The following is a 21542-nucleotide window of genomic DNA, read 5'->3' on the forward strand; positions in this document are numbered from 1 at the left end:
CACACACACACACACACACACACACACACACACACACACACACACACGTTGATCTTTGTCTGCAACAACACATGACACTGACAAGTTGTGTGGAAAACTGTCAAACTACTATTAATCCCCTGCTCTGTTGCATGTATGTGCACGTTTGTCGTAGTGTGTATGCATATCAAAGTTGTGTCTTTGCACGCCATATTCTACCTTTTGTCCAGTCCCCATGCACGTTTTGTCTTCCTGATGATCTCCAGGACTCTGCAGGGTCCGCCGAGATCCTTCCACTAAGCTCTGATCTGGGCTCTCCACCGTCAACCCCGACACCTCATCCAGGATGTCCTCTACAGACAGAGACAAAGGGAAAATTGTACATAATACGCTGCGTATATCGAAATAACAGGAGACTTCTCCATAATGCTCAGTTACACACTCTTTTGTACAATTAACCTGTTCTAATGCATTTCATTTTCTACACTTCCTTTAATAGTGTTAAAGAGAAATCTGAGTGTTCGTGTATCCTTCTGGATATATGCACAATACACTTTTGTTATGAAAAACTACCCTGTAAGTCGGCATCCCTAAGCTGCAAAGATAATGACGGCAGTACAAACATCCCTATAACCCTTATTGTTTCTTGTTATGATACGACCGTGTCGTCTATTATTCTATCCACATCCGTGAGAAATTTAAATTTATTTCCTTTGAGTTGAAGGCCTCTTGTGCACACACCTCTTAAGCATGAGATCATCGATAACCTCCATCTGGCTGCTTAAGTGTTTTTATTCTCTGTCCGACCCTTTGCGTATGGCATATCCTACCCAATGACAGCTCTGCGCTGCTGATGGATTCATATTAATATTCATAGTTCTCCGAGTCCCTGTATAAACACTGCCAGTTTGTTAGCCTGTGCGCTGCAAGCCCACAATTTATAAAAGGAATACAAATGGTGCCCTTGCACGGATGAAAAGAGAAGGGCAGAGGAAAGCTGTCAGCTGCCTGCAGGTTGGTTATCAGACAGCATAATTAGCAGATCGCCCTATTCACCCTCCGCTTTAAAAAAAAAAAAATCACCATCTGCATACTCCCTTTTGCACTACACAAAGTTGGGGGCTTAGAGGATTTACAATGGTACAAGGCAAGAGATAAGAATATAAACTTAAAAAGGAAATTCAATTTTAAATTCCAAAACCTAAAAGGGTAGTTTTATTTTGTTTCTTTCTAACATGCTGTCAAGCTACAGATATAATAGGCATTAGTTTTGATAACCCTGATCTGATTTTAACAACAGAAACAGCTGTTATATAACAACATGAAGAGTTTGACAACACTGATGCCTGATGGCCCTCAACAAACTTAAGTTATTATTTGAAAATGAAAAAGAAGCCCCCATATTTGTCACTAGAGGACACTGTTGATGATTTATACATCATCTAATGAAAACTGCCTTTGTTCAAAACCCAAATAAGGAAAACAACTTAACCCATGCCTCCACACCGTATGTGGAACAGGAATCTTACCTTGGCTCTGGGAGAAGATGTCTGTGGCTGGGTCCTGCTCCCCATCGGAGCGCCGCGGTGGAAGGGAGCACAGCACGCGAGGGTCCAGCTGGGGCAGGGTGCTGACGCTGAAGGTCAGCGCTTGGTTTATAAACGCAGCCCTCATATCATCCATTTGGAGGGCAGATGCAGGTTTACCATTCAGCAACAGAATCTCATCGCCTGCTTTCAAACCTGGTGGAGAATGAAAGGACACAATTAAGTGAGAAAATAAAGTTAAACAGGCTTTAATGTAAAAGAAACAACAACCAGTAATTGCATCCTTTAAAGTAGAGAAATACATTGCAACATAAAAGGCTGACAGTGATAAAAGCGACACACAGTGAGTGAAAGGCAACAACAAACACAGCAGCTTTCCAGTGGGCCATCAAGTCCACAGGGCTAATGCGAAGAAATGATCTACACAAGCAAAACTTTGGTGCAATACTTCTCAACAGCAGCTCTGGGGCTAACCAGACATGTTGGGACTCTAATGTCTTCCAATACATAAAGAATGCATCCCTCTATGCATATTCGCTTAAGGCAAATGCTAGTCTAACAAGACTGGATGGCTTTAAGGATGATGCAATGCCTGTCTATATCTGTCTTGTCATCATGTACATCATCTGCGTGGCACTATATATAAAAACAGATTCCATGGACTTCACTGCATCACAGCCTCAGTTTGAGGCTTTCTCTCTTGCCCCTCCCCTCAACCACCTGTGCCCGGCTCGGCTAATTGAGAATTAGCACTCAATCAGCCGACCAATTAGCAGACAACCTCCCCCAATAAACCTGATTGGTTGTGACAGCTGTTTAGTAGATTTGACAGCAGTCTCCCCTGCCCTCACTGCAGAATTAAGGAAGACAAAGGGTTCTCCTCCTGTTGACACAGTCACACTTCAGCACATGATTGCTTGCTATCTTTTCTTAAGTCTCATTTTGTATCGTCTACTGTTATAGAAACAGCAGGCATTCTGTGCTATGGCTTTCGTAATGCACTGAATGCTACAGACACATGCAGGCACACACACACACACACACACACACACACACACAGTTACATATATAGACACACAAAGCACACATTTAGCCCTAAGATATGACCTAGTTGTCTGGGATGTGAAATGTCAGCTGTAGCAGAGTCTTTATTGGACAGAGAGATAACCCCTCTGGCCATATACTGCTGAGTGTATGTGTACTTGGCTGTGTGTGTTGCATGGATGTGTCTCTGTGTGCCTCTGTAGGGGGAGGGGGAGCAGAAATTATAGAGAGAGAGAGAAAAGACCCTTTGGGGCTCCTTGTCCGGAGATGGCCTGGTTTCTGCGTATACCCTGCAGAAATTGAAGCGGGATTTCATTCATTCTCCTCACTCCTCATAAAATGCACGCACGCACACACAGGCTAATCCCAGCGTACACATGGACCTACTAATGTTGTGCCTGACATACTTTATTCTGTGATTCAGCAAAATATGGTGTAATCTTACAAAAAAGATGCATTGTGTTGTCTGGATGCCACAAGCTTTCTCTAGCTCTACTCGCCTTTAGAGGTGGAGAGTCAGTACAGCTGTATCCTCTGGCTGCTGGCAGCCCTGCTAAACTAGCAGCTTTTTAGATTGGTAATACACCGGAGGACACAATCTCACACTTGAGTGACCTTGGTCTCACCGTGGGGCCCAATAGTGGGGCATGTTATTTTCTATACATTAGTGCTGTATCTACAGAGCGGCCGTGTGTTTCTCAAACCCATTAGGTCTCTCTGGCTCAGTTCAAAAATGAGGACTAACGAATGGGGGTTGATCTCGAGACCCGGCTGTTCAAACAGCAGACAAAGGAATGCTGATTTTCTTCTTTGCTCTCAGGAAGGAGAAGAAAGCCACAGATGCATAGCTCCTATGCAATCTTTTTTATTTTTTATTTCATCGATCAAGATTTTGCCTTTTTCAGGATGAAAGCCAGTAATCGTCAGACTGACATATATGGAGTATAGGACAGGTGATTCAACTCTTTTTTCGAGTTATTGATGCAAGCATACAGATGTTTTTCTACTTTTTGGTTGCTGGTTCATATCATGCAGCCATACTGATGTTGGAGGCCTTTCTTGGCTGTGAATGAACTCGCTTTGGACATTTCTAAGTTGATGTTGATTGCCTTGTCAATCCTGAAAAGGGCAAGACGTGCCAAAATTTTGATCCATATAATATAAAATAAAAAGACTGCATTAGAGTAATGCGTCTGCAGCTTTCCCCTCTTTCCTTTAACCGGCGAGCCAACACCTTTCTAGACCAGGTGTTGTTTTTCTTTATCTCCTCTCTACTCTGTCCAAAACCACCAGGCGTCTTACTTATACATAAGAGATTTAGCTATGCTAGCTCAGTAGCTGACGCGATGCATTCACACAAAGCTGCACTGATAAGCTGTCATGTGGGATCAGGTGTTTCTCAGGTCAGGTGTTTGGGTGTTGAGTGTGCAATGACAATTCAAGAGAGAAATATGTACCCAGCTTTCACAAACCCTTTACTTAATCCCTGTTGTTACTGCACTCCGATCCAACTATGGTAACAGTAACAGTTTTTTTTTGTGTTGTTTGTTTTGTCTTCTTTGCCTCGATATAAACTCTCAGGACACTAAACATACCATACAATACAAACTTCGTTTGTTTATTAATTGAAAAGGAATACGTACCTTTAGCCGAGGCCAGTCCCTCTGCTTTCACTTCAGTAATATGGAGCTGCTGCGTCCCCTCCTCATCGATAACTGCCACAGAAAAACCTGTAGACAAAGATAGTAAGACAGAGAGAGATTCAGCCATTCATTCTTTTAGTCCTCTTTGAAGAAATCTCAGTTTGACAGTGTGCACTGCTGACTCATAACTAGCGAGTGATTTGCTCCACTTAAGACAAAACACACTCATACTGGGTCACCCCCCTTTAGTCACTAACAGAGCATGACTCAAAGAAGTCTATTAAGAAATCAATTTGATACTGAATTCGATAGTGTGACAGAAAAGGGTTCAAAAAGGGGTATTGTCAGAGACAAGCATACCATATCCAATGGTGCAGGACTCTGCTTTGTCAAACCGGATCACCTTGGTAGCTTTGGGGCAAACCTCAATCTCTTTGTAGAGCTGCAAACACAATTAAATTATATTTAATTGGCAAAAAAAATTGATGGATAGCAGTGTTGTTGGATGGAGAAGGTCAAGGTCATGTTATCGCTCTTAATAAAGACTGGGTAGATTCATGTATTATTCAGGCTCCTTAACAGAGCAGTCACAAGTGAAGGTTGTGGGGTCAAAATTCAAGTCAAGTCTGAGAAGTGAGTTGGTGCTCAGACAAGGGCTTGACCTCACAGCGGGGCGAGAGCATCGACACAGCTGTGTGTATGAAGCAACAGACAGGGACAGAAGTCTGCCGTGTGTAATTCGCCTCACTGTGGAGAAATAATAATGTAATATCATAGACTCAGGATGAAAGAGGGTGAAATGAGTCACTGATCAAAGCAGGGAGATAAAAGAGCGAGTTATACAATGACTTTACTTTGAGACGGAGTTCAGTGTATCACCTACAAAGCACTGTCGCAAAGAGAATTCATTTTGGGGTTTACAGCGGCTGAATAATAGAGGTGAGGTCTTTTTCAATGAGAGTGATTGTTTATATGAATAATGGTGCACATAATACACTCTGAATACTATTTTGCATAATTTATAGAGTATGCGATGGTGCTACTTTTGCATCCTGGGAATTTTGTATGCATTGCAAATCAAATCTGTCAACCAAGTCATAAAACATGCACAAGCTTGCACCCAGATCTGCCCGGAATGAAACAAAAATGAATTAGTAATAAGGTGAAAAACCCAAAATCCAAATAGGACATTGTGTCTCAGCTGAGACTGTAATACAAAAAACAAACTTTAATATCACGTACAGTGAAATAACAGGATTATTCCCTCCATTACATCACAAGGTATTATCACAGTGCTTCAGTGTGTGTTTCCTCACCAGATCAGAGATATCGTCTTCAAGTTCGGGAACATAAACGAGCATTTGGTTGTCGATCAACATCTTCAAACGCAGGTAGTGGCCAGAGGGGTCTATTTTATGGGTCTGGAGGCAACAAGACAGGAGGACAATGAAGAAAATTAAACCAATGTATTCAGAGACATAATTTCTCTAATTATTTGTGTTTTTTTTCTCCCTGCGATTTGAAACCAAGCCTGTCTTCACATGTAACACATGGATAATATTTTAAACTCACCTATCAAAACACCATTGCCTTTACCATTACCACACTAAATAGCTCATGACATCCCCTGACAAAAGGACACAGGCTATCCAATCATGTATATCATCCACATATATCTGCCTGCATGGAACACACAGGGGCCATGAATTAGATGCTCCAGTTCCTTGTGACATGTTTATAGCATGCATGCACACAAACGCCCACACACACACACGTCAATCAGCTTTACCCATGTGTTTCAACAGACCCGTAAGTGGAACGTATAAGTATCATTAGGCATCATTATTCCAGTGTGTCTCTGGCTGAGACCAATTAGGCAGAAGAGGAGATGGAGAGCAAGGAAAATTGAAGAAAAGATCTGTGAAACTGTCAGTGGAAGTACACGGGTGACATATAAAGTGTTTACTTTTCTGCCTTCCTAGAAACACCAGAGACAGTCTCACATCTCAGCTATTCTCAGATTCGTTTTCAGAATTTAATTCAAGAAGACAACATTTTTTTTTTAAAGTTTACTTTCACATGTCAGCTGTCAACAGCTGAAAATGTAAAATGTGATTACGCAATCACAACTTTTGTAACATTATGTTTTCTAAACTCCCGTCAACAGAGTTGTGTGCAATTTTATGAGACTCCTTCCTCAAGATTGCACGTGTTTGACAAACCTGTTGAAATGAATTATTTGCATGCCTAACAGCTGTTGACTTTTACCAGTTTTGCTACAGCATTTATGTGTGTATTTATGTGTGTGTGTGCAGGCTGACGTGCAACAAAGCAAAGTGCAATGTGTAATTATCACTCTTAAATGCCATAAATTGAAGAGCGTGCACTTTTTGCACTGCTTTTTGCACCGCTATCAGCAATGACCCACCTTGCAGACGGTGCTCAGGACTTCCAGTGCCGTCTCACCGGGCTGTATGATGGCCAAGACAGGCTGATTGTTCGGCAGACACACCCAGGAGGGAGTCAGGTAATCAGGAACCCAAATGTCGCTGTCTACGTTTTGCTGAGGAAGTGTTTTCACAGAGCCCTCTCTCTCCTTCTGAAAATGCAACACATACGCACACACACACACACACACAGTTTATGCGTCTTTGAGTAGCCTTTGTGCTCAGTGAAAACAGAAGGCACCCCATAATAAATTCAATGTTATCATGAAAACCTTTTAGTTCTAATTGAAATTCTGCTGAGTGAAGAATGAGAAAAAAACATATTTTATTATCCACAATTAGAAATTGCTAAAATCCTCCTAATTCATCATTATTCCCGCTCTTGTTCACATAACAAACACAGATTTGCTTAGATTGATTTGAGTGATACGATGGACACTGGCGGTGGCATGAAAGCAGCAGGAGATCTGATAACAGAATCTAATTCATTTGTGTTGATGAGAGCCTCCTGATAGAATTGTCTCACTGCGTGAGTATGTGTTACATATGTGTGCGCATTCTGTTCTAAGCAGAGTCTGTAACCTTTAAGCCCATCAGTCTGACCTCTGACAATCTGGCAGCCTCTCTCCTCTGTTTGTCTCATCTATTCGACCTCACACTGTCTGTCACTGATACCTTATCTCCTCCTATCAAGTAACAGATTCCACAAACTCGTTTATTCTTTCATTCCTCTATTGCAACCCCCCTCACACTAATCATTGCCTCTCCTTCTGGTGCCCCTTCCCCTCTATCTGCACATCGCTCCATCATCTCCCTCCTCCCCATCTTTCACTCACGCCATACAATCTGCTGACTGTTAACAACACGGGCCGGTGGTCCCTGTTTAAATAAACTATCTGTGTGTGTGCGTGAATCTATGTGTTGGCCAGAGTGAAAGTGAGACAGAGAAAGAAACAGAGGGAGCATGCTCGATGCAAAAGCACATTTTTGTACGCAACAACACACACGCTCATGTTCATACGCACAAACAAAATACAGACACACACACAGTTATAAAGAAAAACACACACATTTTCTCAGACAGACAACAGACCGGGGGCCCAAACAAGTACCTCCCCCCAACTCCCTGATCTCCCCAGCCCTGCTCGACACCATCTGGCTCCCCTCCTGGCCCATGTAGGATGCCACTGCTGGAGGGCGGGGGTCCTAGGCGGCACACTAAACTATATTTCTCTCTCACTCCCTTTTTCTGCCATCAGTGGGCTTCTCTAGAATAAACAGATCAGATGTGAACATTTGTAATTACAGTAATCTTACTAGAGATTCTCATTTCTACTGATGCAGCACTATCTTAGAACCAACTGAAGCATGTTACTTCCTATGCATTTCTTCACTGTCATCCCATACCCTGCCAGCTGAAGCTGGGAGTGGGTGGAAGGAAATCAATCTCCCATGGAGCCACTGGGGGCCTCCACAATCAGAGTGGGTGAGTGTTAGAGAGTTTTCTTCCATCTCCTGAGTTCACACAGAGTCCCACCCTCCTCCCCATCTCTGCTGCCTTCTACCAGTTCTCATAAAATATGGAGTTGGAATGCTTGTCCTTGCACAACCCATGGGTAATTGGACATTTTTCCTTCACAGTTCATCTAAATATATCATCCCTCACCCCTGTGATACGGTCCTCCCGGAAACCTACATTCCTATGGTAGCCTTGGATAATCTATTTTTCTCTCTGAAGATATTATTGATTATTTGCAACTGTCTGTAATTTGTGGTCAATATAACAGACATACAAAAGCACAGATGGTGTAAAGCTGCCGGGTCCTTTGGTAGCAAATGTTTGCATAATTAGTTGAAACATCAGAAAGCTAATCATCAGAACATATCGGATCAAATTTGTCTCAGAGGGATTAGCAGCCAGAAATATCCCCCCAGTCGAAGCCAATGATGCTGATAGAGTTGGAATTGCCTGGAGCAAATGACAAGAAGAAAACGGAAATCTGTCAACACGGATCTATAAATGGTGTTTAACATGCAAAACGATGGTAGAGAAGAAGAAGAATGGCATTATTTTTGGCTATGACGCAGAGTGGTTAGTAGCAAGAAAAAGGAGAAAGCAGTAAACTAAAGTTAGTCCTGCAAAGTCTGGTGGAGCAAATCATTTGATGAGTGGTGCAGGAGGAGAAAGAGCTGTAGAAGATGAAAAGGGTTGTTTATCCACCACAAATAAACTCAAGAATCATCTGATAACATTGAGAAACGATGAAATTCTGCAGCTTTTAAAGTTTTATAGTCTGCAAATTTCTCCTTTCACTCTCCAGCTAGGAGAGAAGTGGATGTCTGAAAACATTAAAGCAGGAGCATGAAAATGACCTCAAAGAAATGCTCATTGGTGCAGAAGGATGCAGGGATTTTGTGCCTCCCCCAGATAGTCTACCGAATGAAGAGCAAGAACACCAAAAGGATCTCAGTTAAGTGAACGGAGGTGGAAAATCCAGCGATGTTGCTGGCCTCGGGGTCTTAAAGAAGCCAGTTATCCATTAAACAAGTACAAAGGTTCATCAGATGCCCTAGTGATTTTTATTTTGGTTTATGCGAGAGGCAAACAGCTACATTTGATCTGGTTCTCTGTAGTGAATGCCAAACTAGGAAAGGAAGGAGGAACTTAGTGTTTAGCCTGAGGAAGATTATTACTGTATGGACAGAAACAGTCACCAAAATGGAAATGGTGACAAGTTGGGCCAACATTCATAAATAGGGCAGATATAAAACAGCACGCATTTAAAATGTCAAAGAGGACGCAATTCTGTTGTGGTCCTTCATATGAAGTTACATTTGAGTCATGTTGGTGCTTTTGTAAAGACGGCTGAGCTCTTACAGATTTCTCACTGGCAGAGTCTTCAAACATGCGCTCCAATGGCTTTTTCACTGGCTCCATCCCATCAACGAAGACCTGCAACCATACAGAGAACAGGACATTGCAACTGCACCCAAATATATCACACATTGCAGTTAATACATCTACTAAAATACACTCTTTAGAAACTTTTATCCATCCTGCAAACCTGCACTATGTTTTTGTTTGTTGAGCATTTGTATTGCATATTAAAACCAACAGGTACATACAATGTTTTGACTTGACATGGAGCATCCAAACTATTACCATCATATAGTTTTACCACTTCAAATGCTAAAAACTGAAGTCAGTCACAAGCTTATAGTATAGATGTATCACTATGGTAACCTGGTTGATTGAAGGATGTCCCTTGGTCTTCCTCTTTGAGGTGGTGTCCAGTCCCCAGAGGGATGAGAACCGGCTACGACGTTTACTGAAGGTTCGAGGCATTGCCTGGTTCCGCCTCCTGATGCTGCTTTCAGTGCGGGCTGACACCTGTGACAGTGATTATTATAGAAAACATGAATCCAATGCAAAGGGTATATAAACATGAATTAAAGAGTTGTATGAGAGTCTATCCAAATTGTTATTTTAATTCAATCCATTGACTTGATATATAAAATGGCCCATACTAAACACACTCAACCACTCATATCTCAGTGACCCACTACTCATTCAAAGAGAAACCGCTCTTGGCATTTCTGGGTTAATTCACACATGAACTGCTGGGATATGATTCTGACTGACTATGTGGTACACGAGTGCATACTTTGACGCACATGTATGTCATTTATGCACTGTACTTGTGTGGACGTGTGCTTATTGGTCTTCTCACCAGTCACTGCTCATGAGACACACACACTTCAAACGCAATAGGTCAAACTGTCTTGAAGACTCTTCTTATATAAGCTGCGTGCAAGAGGCCTTTTTACTGCCTATTTTATTACAATGTCCCTGTTGGCGATGGATAATAACAACCCCGATGAGTAAAAAGAATTACTGAAGAAAGTAACAAAACCATTAGAGATGTTCCTTTTGTGAAAGAGGAAAAACACTCAAGAGGGAAAGAAGACGGAGAAAAACAGTGGCGGTGTGAGACATAGAGGAGGAAAGGATGAAGAAAATAAGGCGGATATGAAGAAGGAGAGACTAAATAGAGACGGAGACAAAAGAAGTGAGGGAGTAGGCAGTAAAAGGAGGGGGGGGTCAACAGAGCAGAGAGCGTTAAGCCTGTTTGTGGGAAAGTGCCTCAGGGATGGCAGCTTACTAACAGAGTTCGTATTGATCCACCAGTCACAAAAAAACACTATCAACCTCAGATGTGGTAAATGTGTGTGTGTGTGTGTATGTTTGGTGTATCCGATGGCCTGCTTGTATGAAACTGGCCTATAGAGATATAATTTGAACCTCTTTCTCTCAACTCTGCTCTTTGTTTGCTGGATGATAATTTGGCAGAGCACACAGCAGCATAATACACAACAGCTTATAGATCATTCCATCTATTGTGCAGTTCTATCCCGTACATTCTTTGAGCGCTCGAGGTGACAACCTGTCCACGGTTCATAGCTCTGGACAAATGAATGTGTGAGGTGAATACAGTGTGTGCAGATATATAAATGCAGGGGTGCATCTACAGTAGTTTCCTGTATACTTACAGGAAGCAAAATATCCATGAAAGAACAATGACAGATAACTTTAGCCCATTTTGGGCTGAAACATTCGGGTAGTATTTTGGTACGGACTTTGGTCAATTTATTGTGAGAATCAGCTACACAAGATTGTTAGACTTTCCCAAAAAGTCTACTGTGCTGCTACTGTGCAAAGCTAATATAGGGATGTTCACCATTTAGCCTTTTGCATTCTGCTTGCTCTTAATTAACCATAGTTCGGTTTGAGTGTGTTTTAACCTCAGGGTACATGTACTGTCTTTAGTTTGCAGATTTGTCAGGCAAGCAGAAATTCTTTCAGTGGGCGTATGTGACAAGATGCTCACTCTAAGAGCCAGATAAACACACCCACTCTACAAGCTGGGCTGATATTGAAGGTCAGCAGTAGGAACCTCTCACGCAATGCTTACTGGGAACACGTAGAGACATGTGGGACAGAATTAGAGTTTTGGATTAAGGCGCTTTGATTAGGTTTCAGAGTCAAATTACAGCAAGTGAGGGAGACAGAATGAATAGTCACACATGAGTACTAAAACAAAAACGTGTGTTCATAAATGTGAGTGGGTGCATGGACATTTTTCATACCAGTGCATGGAAGGAAGAGACAGAGAAGATGCCCAGTCGTCCCATGGCCAGCTTGGTGGGACGCGATGCAAAGCCCAGCAGGCGTTTGGGGTTAGGGGGTTCTCCGCCCTGCAGACTGGCCAGGTAGCACCGGCAGCGAAACAGATCCATGTGAAACCGCTCCAAGTTCTGCTCCCACAAGAAGATCTGACAGAGGGAAAGAGGAGTTGAAAGTGAAAGGGACGGCTTGTGATTATGCAAGATAAACAGACTTTGCTGATTGGATCCAGATTTATCCCTGGAGTTGCTCCCGATTTGGCCACGGATGGAATTTTTTAATAATAATAATAGAATATGCATAACATATCACCCTTTGTTCGATGGTTATTTGGTCATTGCAGGAGGAGTGAGATGTGGGAGTGCTGAAGCCCCTGTGGAGAGGTATTACTCACCAACACAACCCCCACCAGTCGCCGACCTGCTGTGCTATGTGAAATGTATCACAGGGTGGGCCGTGGGAGGTGGAACACAGGAACACACACACACTTGCAATGAAACACAATCTAGGCTTAATTTGCACTGGTTCCTACCTTCACCTATTAGTTCCAGGACTTAATACAACTGCTCTTTCTTTAAGTCTTTAATTCAACGCAGATCCCAGGCCTGTCTGTTTATGTAAACTCATTTTGTAGATTAACGTTGCTCCAAGATAATGATCTTGAAAGAAGTCAGACAATGATGGAATCAGCCACTCGGGTTAAAGCTTTTTCAGTCCTTTGATCCCACAATTTAGTTAATGTGCCTTTATAGTAGGCAATCAAAGTGCTAGTGGGTTCTCAGAAATGGGACATGTTCTGCATGGTTGAGATTGACTACTTCCTGGTGCTTTTTTATGTAATATTGTTTTCTTTTATTGACTATCAACCATGTGCCACACACATATACAAAGACACAGAGGCTTGCTCCCACAAGGAGCCCTATTGTTTCAGGGCACATTCTTAAGCTCTCCTGCAATGTTTACATGCAATGCTGCTTTAACATTCATCAGCAACTCCAGACTTGCATGGAGTTCGAATAAAGCTACACGCGATGTTCCACAGAGTAAAAACAATCTGATCCTAAAAGAGCTTTGAAATTCCAGCTGACTCGTTTCAAAACAGCTATTAAATATGGAAGTATTAGCAAGAGACTGCAGGCTCACCTGCGGACTAATAGCATGCATTGCATGTGTTTCAACACGTGTTATGAATATTCTGCATTCTGATGTACTTGAATGTGTTTATAAATGAGCACCGGTCGGAATATTTGTCGGAATATTTGTCATAACACATCTGTCGTTGCAAGTACTCCTTAAGAACATTTTGTCTGGATGACGGCGTGCAGTAGAGGTGATTTAGTGCTGCGATGTCCGTGTGTGAGAGCATCAGTGCAGTTTGAAGGAACAAAGATGTGCATCTGTAAAGCGCCATAGGTGTTTTCACTCAACTCAACTGGAGGTTAAAGGAATTCAGTTGGGTGCTCAACACATGAGATCACAAACCTGGTTCACATCAGCATCACATGGACATAAAGTATGAAAATATGTGAAGGCTATTTCACACTGATAATGATTCCTCTGTTTTTGACCATGCCTGTTGTTACTGTATGAAAACGGGCTTTAATCTATTTGAGCACTTTCAGAGTTCCTGACTCATAACTCCCCTTTGCCTCCTTCCGTCCCTGCTCCACACCTGCTCAAGAATGGTCTTCCTCTTCTTGGCGTCAGTGACGGTCGACAGCTGCATGTCTCCCATCTTCTTCATCTTTTCGTCCATGTCGATCTTCTGCTCCAGTTTACGGATCTCGGTTCGCAGGAGTCGCACTGTATCGTCCCTGTGGTGCTGCCGAGCCAGAGAAGCGGCGCACGCGGAGTGGATCGCTGTGATCCAGTTCTCCAGTTCTGTCTGTCCTGACGTCTGACAGGAGAGGAATAAGGGAGAAATTATGGGTGACATCTCGGAAGAATAATAATTTTTTAAAAATCAAGAAGTTGACAGCTAAAAGAATACGAGCACGAGTCCCATTATTAGCCTCTGGCAGAAGGTGGTCACAATTATCTCATCATCATCTTATTACTTATCTTCCCATTCATTGATTGAACGTCACTGTGGACAGCTGCCATGCATATAAATAGACACATTTTAATATTACACAATGGTCACTGTGGTGGATCACTGTCACAGTATGACAGTGTGGCCTTTAAACATGTCAGACATAAAAGAAACACATGGACACTGCACACTGTACTGGCTTATCTCCCACACATGGCTAAATGTCATGTACTTGTGTGCCACACAAACACACACAAACACACACACACACACACACACACACACACACACACAAACACACCCGAGGAGAAATTAGATCTCTTCTTACTCCCATCAATCTCTGTCTCTCTTGGTGATCTGTCACTTTATGTAGTCCCAAAAAATAATGAAATAACTGAAAAAAGTGTGGGCCCAATGCAGCTGTTGTTTCAGCCTGAACTGTATGTTTGAGTATAATACTTTACTTCTCCCTTTGTTTTTCCAAGAAGACGCACTGTAACATGATAATGGATCATTTAAATAACAGTGTCTCTTTTACCTGGAACAGGAAAGCGTCTCCCACTGAGTTGCTGAGGCAGAAGACAAAGTCTTTCTTGGGGTGTTCAGGGACGGCCTGGACAATGCTGTTCTCCACCCACAATGCGTGTTTGGGAACGCTGTTATGGTCGATCCCAGAACGACCATCTGACTCGTACAGGAAAAGAGTGCAGCCTGGAAGAACACATTAAAAAAAAAAAAAAGCCGGAGAGAAAAAAGAAAGTCAGAAAATGTTCTTACTGATGTTCTCTTAAGTACTTTATTTACCATTTTATTGAAGTTTATTGAAATCAATTCGGAAAACAAGGCTTTTGACCACTACTAAATACCTCATAAACTAAAAAATAATACAAATACTAATAATGTATTTGATCCTCAAGCAAAAAAAATATTTTAATAATAAAGATCATGAGCTCGTATAACATGAGGTCAGGATGAATACTATGAGACAGTCAGATTCATTTATTGTTAGTGGGGTGGATATGAGGACAGGTGGCAGGCAGAGATGCCGCTACAGATGCTGTATCTTGTGAATTTCAAAAGGACGAGATTGGATTCGACACGGATGCCGCCGTAAAATTAAATTGCGATGAGGCCGAGGGGAGGAAACGTAAGGCCACACAGAAGAGAGTGAGAGAGGACAGTGGAGGTGACAACCAAGGGCATGCACTGTGTAAAGACTGATGTGATTACAGTCTAACAGGAGAAAGAGGGAGAGAGATTAAACAGGTTGCGGTCAGGATAAGATGTTTATCTGAATGGGACATTATGGCTGCACGACTTTGTGTAAAATCTAACACAGGTAAAAATCCAAAGAAATTTTTGACATAAAAGTAGAAGGGTCTATGCTCACCTTTCAGAGAGACCCAGTAGTGTTTCCACTTGCGCCTCGTTGCAGGTTCCACCTTCTTGCTTTTCTTATGAACCAAGAAGTTCTTCACAGCCAGAGCTCCTGCTTTCCTGACTATGCCTTGTGCACAGCCAATCAGAGTGTCCGATGGATACGCACTACTGAGTGTGGAGCTGCTCTGCTCGTCACTCACAGCGGAGCCAGCCTCCTCCGTGCAGTCCCGACCCTGATGCGTCTGACGAGAGAGTGATGGAAAAATGTAAATAATAATGAACACGTTGGATCTATTATTAATACCTGTATTTAAAAAAAGAACCAAGACACACATATAAAAGTAACCAACCCAGGCTTGATTGTCCAGCTCCTTCCGGAAATTCTCATACACTCCTCCCCTGCCTCCCTCGCCGGCTCGTCCTTCCCCTCCTCCGGCACTGCTGCTCCCGCTGTCGCTCCCGTTGAAAACGCTGCTCTCAGCAGCCGAGTAAACTGAGAAAGAGGCCGACATGGCCTTACAGCGCCGTGACACCAGCTCTCCGTCCATGTCTATCTCTGTGGTGACGCCATCGATGCCACTATCGCCATACTCACTTCCCTCGCCCAAAACACCCGAGATATCCTATGAGACAGAAAAACGAATGTTACATAAACTAAATTAATGTATACAGTTATTAATACATTACATAGCCAAAATACACACTCACAAACACAAACCAGTTTAGGCTACACAAGGTTTCTGGGTTTGCCTTTGTGCCTTCGCAAACTATATTTATGGATTTCTGCTCAAAGAAAGCCTTTCACTTTGAGCAAGAGGTTCTCTGTGCTTTCACACTTTTCTTTCAACAAACTGAGTCTCCCTGTTTTTCTCTTTGTTTTGCTGTGTTGTCGGTATATTTATATCCGGTCTAACAACCCCCTAAGCCTGGCTGGATGAATTTATAATAAGCACTTAGTGTGCTCTGCTATCCAAGGGTGCTTGGGGGTTCTGGGAATGAGTTGAAAGAAAAGCCTGGTTCGCTATTGTAGTGATCCTTCTTATTTGGCAATTTTTTTAAATCAATGACACATGGAAATTACATTCTGTACTCTACAGATGTAGTTTTGTTTTGTCCACTGAATCTCTTATTAATTGGCTTCTTGTTGCTGCATAACAGTGACTTTGCTTTCTCTTTTATCCTCTGGGTGAATCTGCTTTTTTAACATCGTATAAAAGCTTCTAAATTATGATCAAAATATCTTTGCGTGCATATTTATACGTGTTATGACAGTGTGTGTGGTTAGTGAACGGGGCATGACAGATATTACGCTTCAATGCTTTAATTTCTGGAGGGGGAATGGAAACCAGGAAACCAGGCCAGTGTTGAACAAGTAGCCCCACAGCAACTTTCTATCTGACTCCTTGTAATCCCTTTCCCTGCTACACAAATATACACAGTATACTTGGATGTATATCCATGCACACACACACACAACTGCACATCATGACTACACACAGGAAACGTCTCATTCTGCATTTAGGGGTCTGTATTTCAGAAGAGAGAAAGAAGAGACAGGATACCACAGAAAAGTACAGAAAGAAGACTTAACCCGATTAATGTTTTGCCTGCTTTGCATATGTATTCACATATTCATAACATATAATCTAACCTGAGTAGTTTGTGCACGGCGTCCCTGGAAAGCAGGGCATGGTGCAGCAGGGATTCCGAGCCCTGCCAAGCCCTCTGACAGGCAGTGGGAGCGTCGGCAGGGGAGCGTGAATGCTCCATACCCGCCACCATCCTCCTCGGCAGGAGACATCAACCCCTCCTCCCCTTCTCCATCGCATCGGGCTTCTCTCCGGTTTTCAGCGTAGCGGCTCCTCTGCCCCCTGAGGCCAGGACTCTGCTGGCTGCACAGATGGTCCAGAGACGATGCCCTTTCAGCTGAGCCTGGAATATACACAGGTGGTTATTGCAGGGCAGTGTGTGTGTGTGTGTGAGAGACATGTGAGGTCAATGTATTCTGATTACTGTCAGTTACTTTCAGACTACTCTGCCACATTTGATGTATGAATTAACCTTTTCCATTCGTGTCTGTGTCCTTCTGTGAATCTGCATGATTTTTGTGAGTGAGCTTGAGCATGTGAGTGTGCGTGTGCAGCAAGCCCATCCATTATTCTCAGCGCTTAGACCTTCAGCAGTTACCAGCTACTGGGTAATGTAGCCCTGATCTCCATGAGCTTCTGCCCAGCGCCAGCCAAGCTAACAACCCTGTGATCGACTGAACTACTGCAACTGATAGAGGGCAGTTACCCCTCAATCAGTTGATTTTTTCAAATCACTTTCCCCTACTCAGTGAGCGTCTTGGTGCAATTTTTCCCACCTTCCTCCCCCTCATCACCTGTACAACGAATCAAATCAAGCTAACACCACTGCCCACACACACAGATAAACGTATATATTGACCTTTTTCTCAGTCATCAGAATCATTCTTTTGAAAAGTATATTCTGAGTAAAAACTTCAATATCTACTGTATCCATTCAAGACAAGAAATGTTATTAGCATTGACAATGACGATGGTAGTCTTTGTACCTATGAAAGGTATGCCTCTGAATGACTCCATAAAAACACCGGACATGTATTCTCTAAGATAATAGACTGCATTCATGTGAGTGGGTGTTTACCATCCTCACCTGCATTGCCTCTGGGGCATGTGAACTGCTCCTCCTCCTCCTCTTCTCCTCCATCTATCATCTCCTCAGTGCTGGTCAGATGCTCCTGGCTCAGGTCTGACAGAGAGAACTCCAGGCTGTCCTCTCTCCACATGTCCGCTGACTTGGACCTCTTCTTCTTAAAACTCCCTCCCTCCCGTGGACCCTCAGTCATTCGCTGGAGGTACCGCTCCTCGCCAACAACGTCTCCCACCTCGTCCCCCTCCCCCATGGAGTCCTCTCCCCCAGCTTGAGCAACAGTGTCCGCCTCTGAGGTTTCAGGAGTCGGTGTGGCCAACGGGTCGTCATCTTGTTGATAGGACTCCGGCCTCATTGTCATAGCAACGCGCTGTGTCCAGTGAGGGTTGATGCCAAACTCTCCGAATGCATCTGTGCCGTTAAACGGTTCCAGTCCGTTCTCTGCCAAGGACTGTGGGATGCTCGGGGTGCTAGAGGAGCGAGTTGAGGCATCAGAGTTTCTGTGTTCCTGTTTCACGGAAGAAGAGAGGCGGGAACGTCGGGTGACCGGCTGCTTGCTGGAGATGCGGAGTGACCGGGACGTGTGCTTTCGGGAGAGATGTCCCGCCACATCGCCGTAGAAACCACTGTCCCCATTTTGACTTTCTACATTTCCCATGATTCAACTGTAGATTAAGGATGAAACACCATTATTTAAGCTTGTATATATATATATATATATATATATATATATGTGAATATTTGTTTGAAATCATTGAGAGATATGTACTCTGCTTTTAAATCATTACCAAATTGTAGGCTTTGTCCTCTAATTGCATTGGCACGTTTACTCTCTCACATTTACAGCAGAAAAGCAGGTCAATCTCTGTGCTGGATGAGTGAGTAACATTTGATGACCCATTAACTAATGGTGGTACGTCAGAGGCATCAAGGATCTCTTTGTATGTCTTGTTGAGTTCAGCTGTCACGCAGATGACATCAAGGATCAGGTATCCACAATTGAGGGGGAGGTTCCCTTGCCAGTTTTGGGCTACGTAAACTGACCTTAATTTCATTTGCTCAACACAACGCACTCCGATGGGGTCGCACAGGGACAACAGAGTTAATTAAAAATTGATTTAGAGCATAGGCACAGCTAACATTTCACAGAGGCTTCCAGCAGGTTTTCTGCTGTTGTCCCATTCAGTTGTTTCAGTGACTACAAAGACATCTAACATTTTAAATGCCAAAACTTTACAGTGCACTGCAGCAGCATGGCTCGGTTGATATAAGGATGGATCGCCTGATTAATTTCTGCAGCACTTCTCCCCTTCAGTGGTGTTGAAATTATTCATTAGCCATATTCCCTAAACAGTTGAACATGTTTTTAACTGCTGATCACAAAGTTATCCCAGCATCCTGCATCGCCTCTTGCTCTCTGTTATATAAGCTGCTGAGTCAAATGCTGTCAGATCAGTCGGTCCTCTGTGAGTCACACATCATCAAATCCACACCATCAGGTTCTCAGTGTGGGCTCAAACTGCAGAGAGCAACTGACAAAATCTCGTCTAACAAGTATAAAATCCGTTTTTAACAAATCATTTATGTTGTGTTGAGAATCAAAACATCGAAGAATCTTTCTTTTCTGTTAAGTTAGTAAAAATAAAGTAGCAGCGTTGAAGCATTCAAATAAAGTGGATTTTACAGTTCTGTACAAAATCAAATTACAGTTGCTGAGCTTTTTTGCAGTTAGAGACCAAGGTGTACAAACTGTGGTTACCTGTGGTTGAGCAGCCGCATCATCAATTGCTCCACATCAGCGCGGTGTCACCTCTCACTGACCACATGATCCTCCACACTTCCTCAAACGGCGGTGTCAGATTGCCCTGAGAGGAACAAGAAGGGAGAGAAGTGTTTCAGTGGAGCTCTCACAACTTCAAAGTGACCCGATGTGTCAAACGCACACAGAGGAGGAGGAGGAGGAAGACGAGGAGGGGAAGGTGTTTCTAAAAACTACTGCAGAGCATCTGCCAGGTACGACACATAGAGCGGGTGAAGCAAAGTTGAAAGGAAAGCTGTGAAGCACACTAGAGAGGAGGTGATAAGAGACATCATGCAGGATGAAAGAGAATAAGGGACACTGTGGTCAGTAAGCCTGGAGTTAAGCTAATGCAGTGAGGCAAGTAAGATAAAGAAACACATTTAAATACACACATATACAAACTCACAGATCATCAGAAACAACTGCAATTTCTTTGAACTGCACCCTGAAACTCATTGCCAACCTGAAAGCAGACAGGCATGTACAGGCATGTGCACAAATTATTTTGGGATAACACCCCTTGTTTCCCTGCAGACAAAGAGATGTGCATGCCTGCACACGCACACACACACACACACACACACACACACGGGCATTGTGGGTAAAATGACAGAACATGAAAGCAGCTATGCAGAATGATTTTCTGCTTAAGACTCAATTAAATGATCCTTTCCAACACGACCTAATTTTCCCTAATAACAGCCCTGAGCTGCTTAGAGTAGACCATGATTTCCATAATGCGCTATGTATAGTGTGAAGGTATGCAAGTGCACTCATTGTGTGTCGTTTTGCACATATTTTCAGTTCAGAAAAAGATTCTGAAAATGTAGTTTATATGTAGAACGAGGCAGATATGACTGATGGCCAGGAGACTGACTGCTGATCTCATTGCTGCAAACACTATTGTCAGATTTGTTTGTGTTCTGATCAGCGTACAAGCAGGAAAATAATGGAGGAGTAATCATTTCACTGTCCTGCAAAAAAAAAAAATGAGAGAGAGAGAGAAATACAGCTTTTATCAATTGCAAAGCAGATGTCAATCAGGGTGTGTTTACATCCTTCACATCTGGTGAGTAATTTTAGAAGGCCAATAAAGCATTTGTTCCCTAAAGTCCACAGTGCTGGTCTGAGTTTACTACTTCCTGTTACTTTCACTAAATTCTGCTTACAGCTGCTGCTTTTAACATTGTTAATAATAAGATAATGTACGGTCACTTTGTTTATTCTCTAGGGAATAAATACAATAAATCGACCGTGTTACAGTTCTGGGAAAAGACACAGAAATGAGAGTTCAGAAAAGGAGAAGTGAAAAGGACAATAAGAGACGTGAAAGCCATTGCTGAGCACGTACATAGAACACATACACAGTGTTTTGTTCCACTGGTCAACCTGCACCATGCCAGCATGTGTGTTCATGTATTCAAACTTAACTGCAGCACATTTCTCCTCAGCTGTGGGAAGCAGTTACATAAGCTTAACTTGACCCTGATGCTTCTCCTCCTCTTCCTCTCCCTCCACCCTTTATTTCTCATCCCTCCTCCATCCCATCCGGCCTGATGAGACTTATCCCAACCCACATGCTGGCCACCCCCCCCCCCCAAAAAAACAAACAGAAACACACAAAGTACAATGCACACACAATGCATGACAGGTGCTGGATATTTACTTTGGAGCTATAGTTCTGCTTTCCTTTTAAATCTGGCATCAGTGTAATGTTTTGACAATAAATGCAAACACAGGACTTGATATCTAAAATGTTTTATAGCTAGATGGCACATATAGTGGGTGAATGGAAAGCAATATAACTCAGT

The 21542-nt window shown here is 42.9% G+C and overlaps 1 protein-coding gene across 2 annotated transcripts in view; it reads right to left on the minus strand.

The window, feature by feature from the left end:
• LOC116397293 (T-lymphoma invasion and metastasis-inducing protein 1-like) overlaps positions 1-21542 on the minus strand; it is a 49325-nt gene that overhangs the window by 16152 nt on the left and 11631 nt on the right. Inside the window, exons 2-17 of one of the 2 annotated variants that reach the window (XM_031872578.1) lie at positions 19690-19795; positions 17934-18595; positions 16909-17189; positions 15608-15880; positions 15268-15499; positions 14416-14588; positions 13518-13742; positions 11809-11994; positions 9905-10051; positions 9539-9613; positions 6642-6812; positions 5530-5634; positions 4574-4655; positions 4214-4300; positions 1509-1721; positions 199-332 (exon numbers count right to left, since the gene is read on the minus strand). In XM_031872578.1, the coding sequence (XP_031728438.1) occupies positions 199-332; positions 1509-1721; positions 4214-4300; positions 4574-4655; positions 5530-5634; positions 6642-6812; positions 9539-9613; positions 9905-10051; positions 11809-11994; positions 13518-13742; positions 14416-14588; positions 15268-15499; positions 15608-15880; positions 16909-17189; positions 17934-18588 (3039 nt within the window). In that variant the 5' untranslated portion in view covers positions 18589-18595; positions 19690-19795. Of the gene's footprint in view, positions 1-198; positions 333-1508; positions 1722-1974; positions 4172-4213; positions 4301-4573; positions 4656-5529; positions 5635-6641; positions 6813-9538; positions 9614-9904; positions 10052-11808; positions 11995-13517; positions 13743-14415; positions 14589-15267; positions 15500-15607; positions 15881-16908; positions 17190-17933; positions 18596-19689; positions 19796-21542 lie in introns of those variants that run through there. The other variant, XM_031872579.1, reaches the window with a different exon arrangement.

The sequence above is a fragment of the Anarrhichthys ocellatus genome, unplaced genomic scaffold (genome assembly GCF_004355925.1).
Source record: "Anarrhichthys ocellatus isolate YVR2014 unplaced genomic scaffold, GSC_Weel_1.0 scaffold65, whole genome shotgun sequence".
NCBI lineage: Eukaryota > Metazoa > Chordata > Actinopteri > Perciformes > Anarhichadidae > Anarrhichthys > Anarrhichthys ocellatus.